Raw genomic sequence first — 18,400 nt, forward strand, 5'->3', positions numbered from 1 at the left:
TATGAACAAGATTCTAAGGGATGAAGTAAAATTTAAAAGGTGAAACAAACAAAGTTCTAGTCCTTGACTATGTTCAGAGTTAGAAATCCAAGGGCCACAGTCCCGCTTAAAGAGCATTTGGCTAAAAGGTGAGGTATGCAAGAAGTGACCAGACATCTCCTCTGCTACAGTCCTTAGGGTACGGCTGATGTGAAGGTAACAGATGTCAAGGAGCACCTTGAGAACATGCAGGAGATACATTCAGAAGTGGAGCGTTTAAAATTCAGTAAAGTAAGAACAAAGAATTTAAGGGGCGGCCGATGCACGTCGGCTGCAGGTGCTGGGAGGAGCCATGAGGTCCGGGTGAGTAAGTTCCAGAACTCCTACGACTAGGTACTGTGCAGGTGGAAGCCGTCACCTCGCCAAGATGAGTGTTATAGATAAGAAAAATTACAGAAAGAACAAAGAATTAAAAGAATTTTAATAAAATCAACAAGTTTACATTTGTACATCTTGTGTATCTGGAACCCGACCAGGGGTGAAGGATAAAGTTGCAAGGACAAAGGTTTCCACAGGGGAGCAAGCAAAAAGCAAGGGCTACCCTCGTTGTGTGACGGGCATCGGTTTGGTGGTGCGACCCCACGGCCACTCGAGCCGCTCTGGACTCCGGACCTCAGCTAGCACATTTACCAAGCTCGTGGGCATGAGCTCTTCGGCTCTGAGCTCAGGCCCAGTGCTGCACACCCTCCGGGACGCTGCCACGGTAATACCTGACAGGCAACAGCAGAGAAACAGTTCCTAAAATCCAACAGTATCGCCCATAGAATATTAATGCCAACTGGGTTCAGTTCATGCTGTTTTAACTAGAATGGTTACACAGAACTTAATGAGGGGAGGAAAGGGCTGAGCAATGTTCTAATTGTTCTAGTCAACGCCACAGTCACAAAACAGCAGGCCTTTAGAAAGAACCATGTATTTATTTTAAAAATCTGAGTTGCGAAAAGGGCCCATGGGAGTCAGAGAAAGAGGAGAGCAAGGTACGGTTCTGAACACAGGAGACGACTCGACTTTAATCCCCGTCATTCGAAAGGATGACAAACGTTTCAAAAAACTGACCAATGTTCAGAGAGAGCGGAGACTAGTGTCCCCAGGTTAGGAAAGAGCAATCACAAGGCGCTCTCCAGACCACAAAAGGTGGCCGGTGGAACAGTGCTTTCAGCAGTGGGGTCCTGCACACGCTAGGGACTTATTGTCTGAGGGAGAAAGGCAAGCTCGCGACTTGTGATGGTTCTGTGCACGGTAACAGGATCATTCCGCACCAGTCATCCACAGGGTCAACTCACGACCTTGCTTCGACTCCGTCCCCACTGACATAGTATGTGGCTGAGTTACAAGGCGCATTTCTTCATCACTGATTCTTTAGATGGAGACACGGCTAGGGGGAAGTGCAGGGGTGCCTTTGCTTCCTTGGGCCACTTAGAATCACAGGAGGAGGAAGAAGACTGGCCATTATCAGTACAGGAGAGCACTGTTTCGGGAACGGGCCGTGAGATCTTCAGCCCCCGCCCTGTAAGGCTCGGGCTGACGGAGAGAGGCGATATTCCAGGGTCCTCTCCTGCGACACATACAAGCTAGTGCTTGCTTTCCCAGCGTGACGGCAGGGGGTACAGTTCCTAATAGAATCATTAATCCCAGTGAGGAAATTCAAAAGAGGGCAGTGAAGTAAGGACGGCTTCGGCTTCTCCGCGATGTTCGGCAGAAACACAGCGAATCCCCAGTCTGTGGTGAACAAGAGGGACTCCTCCTGTGTGTTCAGGAAACCTCAGAGCAGGCGTGTAAAGTGCTGGGAGGTAAGGCAGCCTGACTGGACTTCCTCGTCGGGGTGCGCAGAAGCGCCCGGCAGGCAAGATGGCGCCTCGTCACAGGCCAGGGCAGCTGTCACCCGCTGCCACAACCCTGACGTGTGACTGGGGGAGGCTAAACCGGCCTCTCGTGAACTTCCGCGTGGCTTGTGCTCATAACGTCTCCCTTTTCATTTCCCGAGGGGTCAGCAGGAGGTACATTTTAACAGGAAAAAAAAAAAAAATGTCCCTAACGGATATGACAGATGAAATTCTAAAGCAGAGAAAACGGCAGAGATGACAGAACTTCAAATAATAATTTCTAGTCAGTCGTGTCAATCGTGGAGTTTCAAATGAGCAGGTGGCGGGGCGGGCTGGGCCTGACCGGCGACACCGGGGCCCTCACGTGCCGCAGGCCTGCTGTCTGCCTTCTTGCACGCGGGGCCAGCAGCTTCTCACCTGGGGCTTTAGCACTTTCCAGTGGGTCGACTTCCCCGAGAGGGGGCGCTCGGGGACACAGGGCAGAAGCCGGGAGGGGTTGCGAGCCAGGTGGGAAGTAGGCAAGAACAGAAAGACCCCCCCCAAGGTCAGCCGTTTCTAAGGGCAAAGGCAGAGCCCACGAGGTAATCCCGGAAGCCGCCCCCCGCCCCCCAAGGCCGTGCCCCCACCCTGCCCAGCGAGAGTTCCGACTCTGCCGCGCTGAAGCAAATGTTTCCAGTGCAAATGCGCGTCTGAAGACCGGGGCGCCGGGGTGGGGGGTCCAGCTTGTCTGGACGGCACGCGGAAGGCTCATTTTCCTCTCAAAGTAGACATTTGTTTGGGATTACTGTGCCCCGGGACGGGCGAACCCTGACGTGTGTGTCTCCGGGATTTTCGGCGTACATTCAGGGTGGGGTGGTCAGCAGTTTCACATTGACTGAGGTCTCCCCAGCGCCCAGATGTCACCCCTTGGCCGACACCAGTGCAGCGGCTTTCTGCCCTCTGCACCCAGCAGGCTTGGTAAAGAACTCAGGGTCCCCGTCGCGCCCTCGGCTGGGCCTCTTCAAGTCCGCGCGCCGGGGCCGGGGGGGCTGGGGTTCGTGTGTCTGCTGGCGGCACAATGGGTGTGGACGAGCCCACCATTTGGATATCTAACAAACACAGGCTCACAAAAGGGATTTTGGCACATCTGGCAGAGCTTTTTGTCCGAGAGCTGAACTGAGCTTCCTTTCAACTTCATCTGCAAAAAAAAAAAAAAAAAAAAGAAAGAAAGAAAGAAACACTGAGGACCCCGTCACCTAGAGTTATACCGGAGCGGACACGCGTTACCCCATGGATTATTATTACTCGTGGAGGAATGCTTTCACATCGACCTCTCAAAACAGAATATTAGAGGCAAAAATAAACAAAAACATCCTGGAGAAGGAAAAAATAATAGTAATAAGAAAATTGTTTTTAAATGCTACAAAACTGCTTTCTTATTTCACAAAAAGTGAAAGCTGCCTGCTTGGCCAAGGCATTTCTACCCAGACCCTCTCCCAAATGTTCTCTGAGCTCTGCGTTTGAGCAAGGCCTGTCGGAAAGTGACGTCATGTCAGAGCGGAGTAAGGCCCTTGCAATGATCCAATTTCCGGGTCCTCTCATTTGCAAACAAGAAAGGTAAGGCACAAATAAGGGACTCCATCAAAGCCATATGGTCGATTAGTGGCACTGTCCTGGCTGGTGTGGGAAACATAATTTCATTTGTTTAAACATCACTAACAAAACCGGATAAACAGGACTACAGTTCTGCAAGTTAAGAAGCCTTTTTGCACAGTTCACTCGTCAGCCCAGGTAAGCCGGCCTACCGGCAGGATCAACCAGCAACTTGGTGAAGTCACCCTGTACTCCTCAGTTTTCCTCAGTCCTTCAACAAACATTTCTTCAACACCTTCGAGATGCCGGGCTTAGCTCTAGGGATACCAAGATAAACAGATGAAGTTCCCTGCCCTCAAAGAACCCAGAGTCGAATAATGATGGGAGATGATGATGGATGTGTGCATGGAATGCGTGGGTGGGCAAAGGAGGGGACTCACCTGCTTGAAAGGATATGAAGGTTTCCCAAAGGAAACAATACTAAGGCTGCGTTTTGAGTAGGCAGTCATCGGGCCCAAAAGGAAATGTTAGTATGTCAGAGGGAACCACAGGTACAAAAGCTGTATGTATGAAACAACAAGTCACATCAGGGAGGTTCCACATGTCCCGGGAAGCAGGGCGAGATGGAGAGGGCCAGGCCGGAGGAGGAGAGATGGGACCTTCCAGGCCTCAACTCCTCCCCTGGAGCATCAGGAAGGCTTCCATGTAGGAGGGCCACGTCAGGTTCCTGCTCTGGAAAGATCCCTGGGCTGGCTGCATGGAGTGTAAGCCTCAAAGAGAGAAGTCTCCAGAAGGGGATATACACTGGGGACTATCGTGGACTGGATGTTTATATCCCCCACCCCCTCCCCAAATTCCTATGTTGAAGCTCTGATTTTCAATGGGATGGTATTTGGGGCCTTTGGGAGGTGACTGAGGTTGGATGGGGCCAAGAGGGTGGGGCTCCCGGGATGGGACTGGGGCCATTACAAGGAGAGGAAGAGAAGAGGCCAGGATGTGGAGAAAAGGAACCCTGGTGCACTCTTGGTGGGAATGCAAACTGGTGCAGCCACTGTGTAGAACAGGATGGAGGTTCCTCAAAAAAGCAACAACAGAATTGCCGCACGACCAGGCAATTCCACTTCTGGGTATTTATCTGAAGGAAATGAAAACACTAACTCGAAACACTAACCCCCATGTTCACTGCAGCATGATTCAAAACAGCTAAGACATAAAAACAGCTTAGGTGTCCCTTGATGGATAAAGAAAATGCAGTATATTTATACGATGGAATGCTATTCAGCCATAAAAAGGAGGAAAATCTTGCCATCTGGGACAACATGGATGGACCTAGAAAGTTACTATGCAAAGTGAAATAAGTGAGACAGAAAGACAAATACTGTGTGATCTCACTAATATGTGGAATCTAAAAAAAAAAAGCCCAACTCATAGAAACAGAACAGACTGGTGGCTGCCAGAGACGGGGGGCGCGGGGATGGACAAAATGGGTGCAGGGGGTCGGAAGGTACCACCTTTCGATTATAGAGTAAGTTAAGTCCTGGGGATGTGCCGCAGAGCACGGTGTCTACAGTTAATACCACCGTATTGTATATTTGAAAGTGGCTAAGAGCGTAGATCTCGAGAGTTCTCATAAGAGGAAAAAGAGCTGTAACTATGTGCTGTGACAGAGGTGAACCAGACATACTGTGACGATCACGTCACCACACGCACAAATACCAAATCATCGTGCTGCACACCTGGGACTGATATAAAAAAAGGAGAAGAGGAAGAGAGACCAGCGCCTGCCCCCTCTGCCACGTGAGGACACCAGCGCTGGTGAAAGGCGGCCACGCCGTCTGTGGCACTGGTTCCCGCAGCCCCAGCTCACTCGCCGGGGACTGAGAGTGTGGGGTTCTGAGCTGGCCTGGAATCCACGTCTGGGCTCTTCACGTGCTGCGTGACTTCCCCGGGCCTCAGTGCCCTTCTGTGACACGGGGTAGACACTGCAGGAGACAGCTGAGGTGACGAGCCGACCTGGTGCTGCGGCGTAGGACGCTGCCTGGACCGTCACCCGCGCTCAGGCCATGCTGGCCTCTCCCGAGCATCGCCGTCTAACAGCGGAGAAGAACGGCGCCCGCCAGCCCCGCTCGCGCCTCTGCTGCCGCGTACCTCGGTTTCTAGGTGAGCGGAATCAGGTATTTGAGGTGTTGAAGGTGCAGAGAAAGAAAAACTGACAAGGAATAATTTTCCCCAGGTAACTACCTGAAATAAAACGGCCCCCGAGGGCGGGTGGAGGGGGGGGTCAAGAAGGGCCCGGCTCTCACCTTGTCGTACTTGTAGATCAGGTTTTCAGACCTGGCCAGGCCCAGAGCCACCTGAGCGGTCCTGCGGGCGTGCACGCTGTTCCTGACGGCCCCGGCCAGGAACGGGTGCAGCAGCTGCACCGACCAGGTGCCCGGCAGCAGCGGCAGGACGTGGGCGGCGTCGAAGTCGGCCGCGTGGTGGTTCAGGAGGTCCGTGGCGGCCACGGCCAGCTCGGGCGCGGTGGGGCCGGGCTGGAGGTACATGGCCAGCAGCGTGTGGAAGAGCCGCTGCCGGTACGGCGGGTCCCTGCCCTCCGAGCGCCACAGGCAGTAGTCCTCGGCCGCCGCGAAGTCCCGCAGCTCGTGCACCAGGATGCGCAGGGCCTCCTCGTGCTCCTCCAGCTTCCCGTGCAGGATGGCGCTCTCCATGGGGAGCCCGGCGCCCCGGATTCTATCTGTGCAGCAGCAGCCGGCGGTTAGAGCCAGCCCCAGCTTGCCCCCCACCTCCCCTGTGCTCTCCACTTAAGAAAGGGCAAAGCGCAGCCGGCTACCTCGACGGTTCACACAAGGCTTGCTTGGACCCCCGTGCTACAGAGCTGGGCCTTCCCAAAGGGGAAGCCAGTCCCTACTTTTAGGTAGAACCTAACTTCAGAATACACATTTTTAATAATGCTTAGTGACTGAATAAAACAAATGACCTGTCATCTCAACCGGCATGGTTAAACATGAGTATCACGGCTGCAGGCTTCCAATTATTCCAGCATTGTTCCTATTTTCCCAGTACGGGACCTTTCCACTACAGCAGAAAGGCACTTTATTGATTTAAATTCAGCTAACCCTCCCTGGCAAAAAAGTGCAGTGAACCCCTTTATTCCAATTTAAACTATATTTCATGTGAGGGAGTGTGGGTTCGTATTGTTAAAAATCCTGATCTACATTACTTTAAAGCTCTTCTTTTGTTTCTCCTGCAATTTAAGTTTTTCGGCTATAAGGAAAATGACACCACCACAGAAAGATCTGACCAAGGCCCTGTCCTTACTGGGCTGGGTCTCACTGGTAGAGGCCCTTTGCTTTTCACTCCCTCTGGAACATAGGAAGATAACGTGAGGTCTTTTCCTACCGTGAAAGATATTCAGAGGACAAGTCCTATTTCGTGGGCCAACATTAATCCTCAGATTACAGGCTTTCTGCCTTTGGAGCCTGACCACACTCAGGCCTGCCGCGAAGGGCCGGTTCCACCGCGTATGTCAGCCAGGGCACTAAACACAGAAGCTGCGGCATGCATGCTTGTCATCCTCATAAGGAGCGGTCACCAAGTAATTACTAAGTGGCCACCAGGTTTAAGGCATGGGCGAGGTGCAGAGATGGTAAAGGGAAGGTCACTGCAGTGACCTACACTTTTCACATCGCTCATCTCATTTATAGGAAATTCTCAGCTACCCCGAGGGGACAGGCTGCACAAGAACTGTTATCACAATGTGCCCGGCTGACCACCCCCAAGTCACCTAACGAGGGGAAAGAGCTAGTCCCTGAGTTTCCAGTGTTCTCCCACAGTGCCTTGGCAGACACCCCATTGCCTGCAAGCCCCCCAGTCTGACCTGCAAGCCCAGACTTATCCTTAGTGACCGCTCAGACAGCACCTTCTCCCTGCTCCCTCCCCTCCACCCCGCATGGAGCTCCCATCAGCCCCTACCCACATTCTCATTAAACTGAGGACAAGAACCAAGTCACATCCACCTGTCTATCCTCGCTGCAGTGTCTGATATTCTACATATGCTCAACGACATAAGCTGAGCAAGAGCCCGATCAACAAACCCATGACTAGCATGCGATCTGTATGAAGGGATTTGTAAAGCGTAAAGTATGGCGTAAGTCGGGGGTGACAGTGAAAACATTTAACAGCCAGTACAGCGTGGGCACCAACCACTAAGCATGGACGGCGGCTGGGAGTGACCAGGGGGCTGGACGTTAGCCCTGGTGCAAACATGGGCCAGAAAATAAAAATAAAAATAATTTTTAAAAATAGGACTTATTTCACAAGGTCGTCATGGAAAGCGTCGTAATGCACGCTAAGCATGCTGACCTGGGCCTGGCGTATACAGCCAGTGCTCATTATTCAGATTCTATATTCATGAATTTGCCTGCTTGCCCAAATTCCTGTGTCACCCCCAAATCAGCAGTTATGGTGCTTTTATGATTATTTGCGGACATGGGCAGGGTGGCACAAAATTTGAGCCACCTGCCATGCACGTTCCCAGCCGAGGCCCCGTAAGGTGATCCATGCGCAGCCCTCCTCCTGTAAACAGTCCTCTCCGTGGTTTACTTAGTGCCACAATTTTTGCGTTTTTGTGCTTTTTTTGTTGGTGACATTGCCATTTAAAATGGGCCCCAAACACAGTGCTGAGGTGCGGCCTAGTGTTTCCAAGCACAGGCGGGCTGTGCTGTGATGTGCCTTACGGAGAAAACTTTGTGTGTGTCAGCTGAGCTTCCTTCAGGCCTGAGCTAGAGTTCTGCTGGCTCTGAGTTCAATGTTAACCAATCAACAATAATACCTATTAAATAAGGTGTCTTTAAAAAGAAGCACTCATAAAACAAGGTTATGTACTGATCGGATGATGAAAACGTTGTGATCAGCGGTTTGCAGGAACCTGACCCTCTATTTCTCTGGGAGCAATGTTCAGGGTTCAGTAATTCAGTGCTCGTGGAGACTTTACAGAACATAACTATGGTGAATGATGAGAACTGACTATAGTTAATGGTCAAAAAACAGTGTCAATGCCGTTAAAAAGAAATACATTATTAATCCCAGTAAGAACAAATCTGAAAACTCTATGATGTCAAATACACCAAGAAACTAGCTAATTCTACCAGGTGGGAGCACGGTGCTGCTTTGTGGCGCTTTACACAACACAAAAACCATGGACTCTGCACCCCAAGGAAATGAAAACCAGGCTCCCGTCCAAGATACCCCCCCTTCCTACGGCTCAGGGCTCAGGGCTCCATGACAGCCCTGAGCTGGCACAGCGCTAGCTGGCACAGCCTCGCCCAAACACTGGTGCCGTCAGAAGGAACTGGGATTCAAGCACACCGAAGCCGAATAAGGCAGTTTCAATGAAGGCATGCTCAACAGACACACAGACTTCCAAACCCCCTGGGCAGCTGTGTCATCGGCTAAAGGCCCTGTGTCCGTTTCTAGAGGGTGGAGGCCTGAGAAGCTTCACCCCACCCTCCAGGCTGGCTGATTTTGTGCCAAAAGAGGCTCAAGGAATCCAACCCCCCCGCCGTGGACTCAAGACAAGGAGCTCCGCCAGAGCCTTCATCTGCTCCTCCCCGTCCCTGCTGGGGGCAGCGGGTCAAGGAGAGACCAGTGAGCTGCTCCTCACCTATCAGCAGGTGGACGCGGTACAAATCGGACTTCTGGAGCAGGTGCTGGAGCTTCAGCTGCATCTCCGAGGCTTCCGCAGCCTTGCTGCTGGTGCCGGACTTCCGCCTCAGCACCTCGTCCAGGTAGAGGAGGGCCAGCTGCGTGTGGTACTCTTCCTTCTGTGGGAGACGGGAATCCAAGCGGACAAACAGCGTTTGCAGGCGGGAAGCTGGGCTCCCCCAGCCCGCGGGTGCTCCCGAGACTGGGCTGCGCCGCCGCCGAGGCGAGCCGGGGCAGGGTCTCGGAGGCAGTTAACAGAACACGCTCACTGGATCGACAACATCTCAGAAACCGCAACACAGAGAAGGTAGACTTCAAATCCGTGAGAAAAAATATAAAAAGGTCGCTTCTCCTTTGAGAAGTGAGGGCCCCAGGATTTAGGTATTTTCCAAAAAGGTGCAGTTCTCTCATTTCCCTTAAGGATAATTAACCTGCGATCTCCTTCAGAAGCCTCCAGGGCCCTAGACCATCCACAAGTACAGGCTGAGCATCCAGACGGCAGGGCATTTAAAACACTACATTAGAACATTTAAAACATCTCCATTTAAAACATTACATTAGAACCATCTGCCAACAAGCTTTCTAGTCCGATTCTATCTCCAAAGTCATGGCTGTCATGTGGCAGCCCTCACACGTTAGTCTAAGTTCCGAAGCGCTCACCTGCAGGCTCCTGTCTATGACTAGATGTTCCAGGTACTTGACAAGGGCTTTAGGGTATTTCTTAAGGCAAGTGATTACACTGTCTGGGTTGAAACTGTTCTGCTGTTCATCCAAAGGTCTCTTGGTGAAAACTTGAACTCCAACCTGAAAGAAGAATAGCAATGTAGCTATTACTTTTTTCAAAGACACCACCTTATCTTTATTCTGAGCACTGCCCATTTATGTTTGGGGAAAATCATTGTCCAAAACGTGGGGACACAGAGGGGCGCCTGGGTGGCTCAGTCGGTCAGACATCCAGCTCTTGATTTGGGCTCAGGTCATGACCTCAGAGTCGTGAGATCGAGCCCTGTGTCCAGCTCCGTGCTCAGCGGGGAGTCTGCTCGAGATTCTCTCCCTCGGCCCCTACCCCACCTCTAAAATAATCTAAAAAAACGAAAAAACAAAAAACAAAAACATGGGGATATAGAAAAACAGTGCAGGGTGGGACACTGACAAAGACCAGAGCATGACACAAAGACAGGAAAGGTGACCTAAACTCTGAAACCTCCTCATCCACCTAGCTGGAATTTCTTCTCAAAGGGTCAGAAATGAAAGAAAGAAACATTTATTGGTAGCAGGTTTTGACTACCCAAGAAGCTACACCCTTTGTACTATGAAGATCATCTGAGAACAAGGATGGTCACTTGCTGAACAGTAAGTGACAGAATATGTACAGTCCTGAACACCCAGGAAACTCCACTCTCAGCACGCTGACATGACATCCACTATGTGGCTCATCTGTGCAGATCCAAGCCGGTCCCGGAGCAAGTTTCCAGACTGCCTTCCTGTGCCTGTCGAATGGAGCTCGCTGTGGTAATTCCATCTTCCAAGGAAATGCTAATGGGTCAAGTAGGTAAGTAAATGCATGTCGTTGCTGCCCTGGGCAGGCATGCTCACTGCACAGTGAGGCGTGCTCACGGACGTGTGCTCACTCTATCACACACACACATACCGCACAGCAATCCTGAGTGTGAATTCTGAATTCTATAAGCCTGGATCTGTGCTGTACCAACCATACGACCTTGGGGAAGTTTCCAAAGCTGGGCTTCAGTTTCCTCGCCTGTAATTTCTACCTCATGATGCTGTTGTGATATTTATTTCAACATACGCTGAGTGCCTGGCACATCATCAGGAGCACACAAGTCTGGGAATGATTCGCTGATACCATCTATCAGCACTGGGAAGAGCCCAGGGCTTTTAACAGCTTTGGGTCTGTATGTCATATGTGCGTGTGCACAGAGGCAAAGTAAAGATGGAGTAAAGAGTAAATGAAGCATATGGGCTGGGACCTTCCGGGTCAGACAGCACCGTGGAGAACATACGCTAGTGGCGACTTTAGAACGGCAGATGCAACACACAGAAAACTCTATATTTATGAGGAAGGTCCTGCATCACAAAGCTAAGTCTGTCTCTCCAAGGGGAGCCAAGGAAATGTGTATGTTTTCAATGGTGAGAACTGAAATGCTATTATTATCTCTTTCCCCGTCATCCTGGGGCTTCACTGAGGAGTCCTGAGCTTGCTGCTCCCCAACCCCTCCCCAGCCAGCAGCCACTGGGCGCTTCCTCAGGGCGCTTCCTCCCTGCTGTCCCTTCTGAGCCTCCAGGGCGGCAAGTCCCACACTGGGCTCCCTCCTTCCTCCAGAACCACAATTTCCACGCCAGGGAGTGCGGGCAGACACAGGACAAGGGTGGGCCTGGTGTGGCCCAGGCAGGGCCCCACACCCCACAAGGTGACAGTCCACCGAAAACGGAAGTGCCACACTTGGTCAGGCATGGGGATTCACACAGACACGTGCACGTTTTTCAGAAGACGCTAAGAATGTGACCTGGCTATGCTTTCTGGTTTTGCTATAAACGTGGCCTGCCCCAGACAGATATGCAGAACAGTACATCTCAGAAGGACTGAGACGCAGAACTTTCCTAAGAGCTGGCACTCCGGTGGAGCAAGGAGAGGTATTAGAAGGGAGCAAACTACAGGCGGGTGAGGCTGTAGCCCGGTGGCTGGTTTCTCACGGAAATCAAGCTTTCTGTCTTTGCCAGCTGCCAACCACCCCCCCAACAAAAAAAGGGCATTTATGATGCACAAACCTCTTCGCTTTTCTGCAGGACCCAATCAGCATACTTCCACACAAGTTCCTGGTCTAAGCTGTAGGTAAGGAAGTCGACGACATATTCGTACAGGTCTGAGCGAGTGGAGTCGTGAATGTCCCCATTCACGATGTTCACCCAGAGCTGGAGAGGAGGAAAGAAGAAAAAGAAACGGAAGGTTACATACCTTCTAGAATTAGCTAAGGAGGTGCATACGTTTACTTATTTGGCCTTCTGATACTTGAAAGTAGTAGGACAAATTTTGAATGCTTAAGTCGATTTTAAGGTTTTCAGAGAAATAAAGCCATGTAGCAGATGTGGTCCAGGAAATCAAGGCGATAAAGCCGTGGATTCTTTTTCTTTCCTTTCTAATGACAGCGCCGTAATACAAGTAGGAAATACAATATACAGGAAGAGGCAGATGTATTAAAAATGTTTCTTCGTGAAATAAACGATCACTGACAGCATCTCGACACAGAACAAGAAACTCACCTGCCTCCACCCGCGGGGCTGTCTCCACCTTCCCCACCACAGGAATCCTTGACTTTGAAGTCCCTTGTGGACTGTGATAGTCAGACACTGTGCCTTCAAAAATACTGGTCATTCTGTCCCCTAGTGTTCTGTCTGGTGCATGGGGGCTCATGAGAGCTAACAGTAACAGTCCCTTGCTATTTCATCCAGAAACTTCCCCGCTGTGTAAATCAAAGCTTCCTTTCAGAAAACCAGAATGAGGCCGCATCACATGGGGGCAGGGGAGACGGAGGCTGCCCTACAGCCCATACCGCATCCCCCATACCTCACCCGCCTGCCCACCGCACTGCACTTTAGGACCACGCCACCCACGAGCAGCCCAAGAAACAGGGCTGGCAGTGTCAACTCTGTGATTCTGGTATCGGCATGGGAACCTTTCTTATGGTATCAGTTTCTTTAACACTGAATTCCTCAAACCAAATAAGCTAATCACACACGGAAAGGTGTCATTTTTTTTTTTACAGTAGAATTTTGCCGTATAAAAAGCTTTCTTTCATACCACTTCGATTCTGCAAACCCCTCCTCTCTCTATAGCTCTGCTGATGTTACTATTGCACTGACATCAAGCCGTAAGTCACAGAGTTGTGCATTTTACAGTATAAAAATGTTGCCCTTGACATCCAGATCTACTCTAAGCCACTGGGGTGCGTGTTGACGGAAACCCATTTTTTTTAACCTCATGGGCAATCATGTTATCGTAGAGTGACCGCATATGTAGCTTTGCCAAAGTCATGAGGCTGACCTTAGCTCGGTGACCACTGCTAATGTTCTCGGCCACTCACAGAACAAAACAAAAAGGCCACTGAGGAAACTGTAACACGGGTACTAGTGGATAACCAGTGACAGAAGGGGTGAATGTCTCCTCATGAGATGCCAGAGGCGAGACGAGAGACGGGTGGCATTTTATCTCCGGCGCAGTATCTCTGCCAGGACCCCCTGGAACAGTGGTTCGAATCCCCATTCTACCGCTGAGCAGGGCTGGGACCCTGGGCAAGGGACTGGCCTCGATCAGCTTTCGTTCTGTCACAGGGGACATGGGGAGAATGACGTACCCTGCTTGCTGGCAAGTTACTGTCATCAACAGTGGAAGCTACAAGCAAACTGTTACCCACAGGCTTAATTGCCCAGTGAGGCAGTGACGTCACATGCCTTGTGGCTCAGTAAGAAATCAGTTAGTTCTATTTCTTAAATTTTCAAAAACTCAATCTTGATAATGTCCTTGAAAGAGATGTAAAGACAAAGAGAAGAAAACCCTTGGCTGACATTTCTCAAGGAATTCACTTTCTAAAACAGTATTATTTTCATTCTGTAAAAAAGGTTGTAGGTTAGGCAAAAGTAGTCTCTATCAACTTTGATTTTTTTTCCCAATTAATACTGAGTTAAAGGACAGTGATTTTTAAGTCATGCTAAAATACTTTTGAACTCACCTGAACGGCAGCAGCGTCTTGGTTATTATAATGATAGAGCAGTCCAAGTGCAAAATACCTGAAAGAAAACAAGGCGGTAAGTATACCCTCTCCCCAACCACCTGCTGTGGGCAGCACCCACCCAGCAACAGCCCCCGGATTACCCTCTGGTCTCCCATATTCAGTTCAACTCAGAGTTCAACAACAAATTTCCAATGACAAAGAGATCCTCATTTCTGTTTATTTACTTCCGATATTAAAATGTATGTCCTAGGGACGCCTGGGTGGCTCAGTCGGTTAAGCATCTGCCTTTGGCTCAGGTCATGATCCCAGGGTCCTGGGACTGAGTCCCACGTCGGGCTCCCTGCTAAGAGGGAAGTCTGCTTCTCCCTGTGCCCCTGCCCCTGCTCGTGCTCTCTCTCTCACTTTCTCTCTCTCAAATAAATAAAAATCTTTTAAAAAAATAAATAAAATGTATGTCCTATCAATTTCCAAAAAGGATCATATTCAAGTCTAGGATAAGCTGAAAAATAAAATCATAATTACGCTACAGAAAATCCTATTTGGAATTGCTTTACAATTTCCTCAAATATTAATATAATTTCGTATCTCTTCAGATGATCACCGTTAACCCATCACAGAGTGTTAGAAGAATATCAGGAAGGTGTGTTACCTGAGCTATTACTGAAAGATGGGGTCAGGAGTCTGAACATGGACAGCAACACAGGCCCACAGTGCCCAGCCAGCACAGAGAACCAAGGTCGGGGAGGGTCCGGGGAGGGCACCCAGGGTCCTAGGCCCCGAGTTTCAATTCAGGTTCCCTTACTTAGGGACTGTACGGTCTTGAGCAAGTGGAATGCCTGCCAGGTCCTTCATCTCCTCACTTGTGCATGGAAAGGGTGAGGGATAACACTGACACAGCCCGGGCGGTGTCCTGCTCCCTGTCCTCCCCCTCCCCAGCTGGTGACTGGAGCAAGCTGACCCGGGGGGATGTTGGATTTCTTCCCTCCAAGAGCGAACTCTCAAGGTATCAAACTATTCACTGGTGCCCTCCTCTTTTCCTTAGCCTTTCGGGAAGTTACACTGACTCTCTGGACCCTACCATTCCACGTCCCTATCATGAGGCATTAGTGTATTTTCTGGTCCTAAACAAAGTAACTCCCTTCCATAGCATATCTGGGAAACTGAGGGAAAGTGCTGGGAAGAGCCAATACCCACGTGGAGACACATCGCAAGCCCCTGTTCAATCGGAACAGGATCTGGCTCTGTAACCCCATGGTTCCCGTGGGACTTCGTCAGTCCTTTAATCCATTTTACATAACAAAAATCACAGATGAATCTTACTGCTTAAAGGAGTCTGGGGATCATCCAACACGTTTAAAGAACTCCCCCCTGCCCCCTGCCACGTACCTGCTCAGAACGAAGGAGCACTGGCTCTTACCCAGTCACTGTGGTTAACTGCCCTTGTGCGTAAGGCAAGGGGGCGGCTGTCTACCAACTTGTGCTCATAACGAAGGCAGAGTTTAAAGCCATACACTTTTATCAACGAGATCAAGAAGTCTCCCTTTTAATCTATTTATCCGGATGTCTATCTATGGAGGTCACAGTGTTTGGTCATCAGTGACTACAGTACGCTATGAACTTTACCAAAATACAGGTGGTGTCATCCACGGGTGAATCCTACATGGAACGGTATGGAGAGGAGTGCTAAGAATCACTTCATTTACTAACTGGGCCTATGACAGGTTGTGAGAGCGCACGCCTTCTGAGACCCCTCCACTCGTCCCCAGACCATGCCGAGGGGGATCTAAACTGAGGAGGTGCCGGGCTGTCACGTGAGGAGTCTCCTGGGGCCTCATGCGAGCGGCTGCAGCACCTTCACGGGGCCCCTGGCCGCACGTGGGAAGGGAACACTCACTTGTTGTGCTTCTCCAGCCAGGCAGCGCTGTCTGTCAGGAGACAGGAGTTCTCGGTGACCAGGAGGTCCAGCAGACTGTCGTGGTCGGCCTCCGCATACAGCTTGAGCAAGGCCGTGTCGATGTCCTCTTTGTAGCCATTGGCGACCTCTGTGCTGCGGACTTCGTTCAGGTAGCTCATGAGGAAGCGCTTACACTTGGCCATCTTGTCTTGGTCCCCCTGGGTCAGCTGGTTCAGGTCCGCGTACTCGTGGAGAGGAGGATGGGACCGTGTGAATGAGGAGGAGGTGGGCAACAGGAAGGGGTAGAGAGAGATCAGCTCCCGGACGTCAAGCTGGCCGCTTCTGCAATTACAGTGTCAGACTAAATGAAGCAAAAAGAGAGAAAGAGTACACATAGGCGCACAAAACAACCCAGGGGGCGGGCCCGTCCGCACCCGTTCACGGGGAGCTGGATGTGTGGGTGAGCGCGGCAGAGCCACCGTCCTAGCCGGCGGGCCCGGCAGAGCACGGCCAACTGTGCACCCGCACAGAAAGACACACACCCCGCCGGTGCTGACGCACGGTATAGAGACACCCGACGTGGTCCCCCCACCGGCGGAGCAGCGGACTACCTGGAAACCAAGGCCAGGAAAGGAACGCGGAGGGAACACAGCACTGTCTGGTCAAAGGTGAAGTGCCGTCCTTCCGAAGCCAACGCTTCTCCTGGCATCAAACTATGAAGAGGTTTCCTCACCGACCCACAAAGGGACTTTGCCAGGACGCGACTTACAATTTCCTCATCAAAGATCCTACGATGGGAGCCACGGGAGCATTCGTGAGGCTGGTTCTGTGGAGACTCTCAATGGCCTCTCGGAGCATAAGGTTAGACCACAACTCCAGTGGTGTCCTAACCTCGCCAGGCCAGGGAGCCTGTCTGGTGACATCCACCTCTGCTTCCCTGTTGGCCACATCCCCCCCACTGTGCTGCCCTCCGGCCTGCTGGTCCTGTCCACCATGATGACAGAGCCAGCATCATGGAGCTGCAGACCGCAGTGCTGGCCCCGCAGCAGCCCCACCTGTGGGCTCCTCTCACGGAAACAGACGCAGGGCCCCCAGACATGAATGGGAACCCCAGGTCCAGCCTGGGGTCTACACTTCCTGCAACGTTCACTGCATCCATCTTCCTTCAAGCTCTGACAGTTTCCCCTCCTCCCCAGCTTCCGGCCTCTGGGTCTCCTTCCTTCCACTCCTGCCCTCTCCCCACCGTCCATGGTGCTGGGCCTCTCTAAGATAAACCCCAGACCTCTGAGCACGGTGGCCGCTCCCGAGGCCCTACAGCTTCGGCTTCCACCGTCCTTCCCACACTCTGATGCTTCAGCCCCACCCCCGCCTCCAGTTTACACACAGCATGCCTCAGCCTTTGCTGCCCTGTTCCTTCCGCCTTCTGCCTAAAGCAACGGCCCTCCAGGGCAGCAGTTTTGCTCCCTGGGGGACACTGAGCAATGTCTGGGGATACTTTCGGTCACCACTGGAGGGTGCTACTGGCCCTGACTGGGTAGAGGCCAGGGCTCCTACAAGGCACGAGAGAGCACCCCTAAACAAATTATCCAGCCCAAAAGGTCCGGCCTGTATGGTTCTCAATTTGGGAAGCTTCTCATCATTGAAGATGCAGCTAAAGCCCAATCGGAGCCTGTGCTCTGCGCCTGCCCCCAGAGCGTGCCACCCCCACTGCGGAGCGGCCCCTGCGCACCCGCCCGCCGGGCACACGGCCATCGTCCACATGGCGTGGGCACGCCATGAATGCAGGCAGCAGTCTCACCCTGGCGCTCTGGCTCTGATGCTTGGGCCAAGCCCGCTTCCTGGGAGGCGTGCTGACCTGACTGGACATGAGGACAGGCTTACATCCACGTCCAGGGGAGTAGACACAGAGCGGAGGGGCCCACGGCGTGAGGCACACAGAGGTTCTCTCTCGGGGGCCGACCACGACGTGTTGGCATTGTGGCTTCTAGTACTGAACTGAGAAGGAATCCGAGGACAAGTCCCACATCGACGAGGGAAAAAAATCCCACTTTATTAGCAACGTCTGCCGTGGGCACAGGAAGGGAAAGTGGAAGCTCGCTTGCCTGCCTGCTTCAAGGGCCGATTCTCTCAGTCGCATTTTTGACAAAAACGGAACAGCTGTCAATTTACGCTAGGAGGGGCCGAAGTATGAAAGACAGGAGGAACCTTGTATTAATGACCGACAGGCCCTGCACTTACTCTGTCACAGAATCCGTGAACTCTCCTAGGAATAGAGTATGACCGTTCGCACCCTGTCCCAAATTAACCCATGAGAAGATGGACCCCAATGAGGAGGTTTTTGACACTGCAGGGACAGAACAGGTAGGACGGAAAAGAGCTACGTCCACAGGGACAAAGAATCTACGTCAGTCCCCCAGGAACAGATGAGAAGAGCACACAGAACTGATATAAGTGTAAGTTATACAGGGCATCGCTATTCACTAAGTGACCCCTTCTTGACTCAGAAGCCTGCTCCTTCGGCCAGCCGTGTGACAGAGCAGGAGGCCGGAGCAGGGGTGAGCCCTACGGCCTAGAGAACAGGCGGCAGACAGCGTGCTACAGAGCCGTGCTCTGCTCCG

At 51.7% G+C, this 18,400-nt stretch overlaps 1 protein-coding gene across 2 annotated transcripts in view; it reads right to left on the bottom strand.

Moving 5' to 3' along the window:
• Nucleotides 1–449: 449 nt before the first annotated feature.
• TGFBRAP1 (transforming growth factor beta receptor associated protein 1) overlaps nucleotides 450–18,400 on the bottom strand; it is a 64,438-nt gene continuing 46,487 nt past the window's right edge. For both annotated transcript variants that reach the window (XM_032419418.1, XM_032419419.1), the window contains 7 exons: nucleotides 15,783–16,124; nucleotides 13,886–13,943; nucleotides 11,928–12,071; nucleotides 9,801–9,944; nucleotides 9,100–9,259; nucleotides 5,738–6,171; nucleotides 450–3,039 (listed from right to left, as the gene is read on the bottom strand). In XM_032419418.1, the coding sequence (XP_032275309.1) occupies nucleotides 2,863–3,039; nucleotides 5,738–6,171; nucleotides 9,100–9,259; nucleotides 9,801–9,944; nucleotides 11,928–12,071; nucleotides 13,886–13,943; nucleotides 15,783–16,124 (1,459 nt within the window). In that variant the 3' untranslated portion in view covers nucleotides 450–2,862. The remainder of the gene's footprint in view (nucleotides 3,040–5,737; nucleotides 6,172–9,099; nucleotides 9,260–9,800; nucleotides 9,945–11,927; nucleotides 12,072–13,885; nucleotides 13,944–15,782; nucleotides 16,125–18,400) is intronic.

This window comes from Phoca vitulina, unplaced genomic scaffold, assembly GCF_004348235.1.
Source record: "Phoca vitulina isolate PV1807 unplaced genomic scaffold, GSC_HSeal_1.0 scaffold22, whole genome shotgun sequence".
NCBI lineage: Eukaryota > Metazoa > Chordata > Mammalia > Carnivora > Phocidae > Phoca > Phoca vitulina.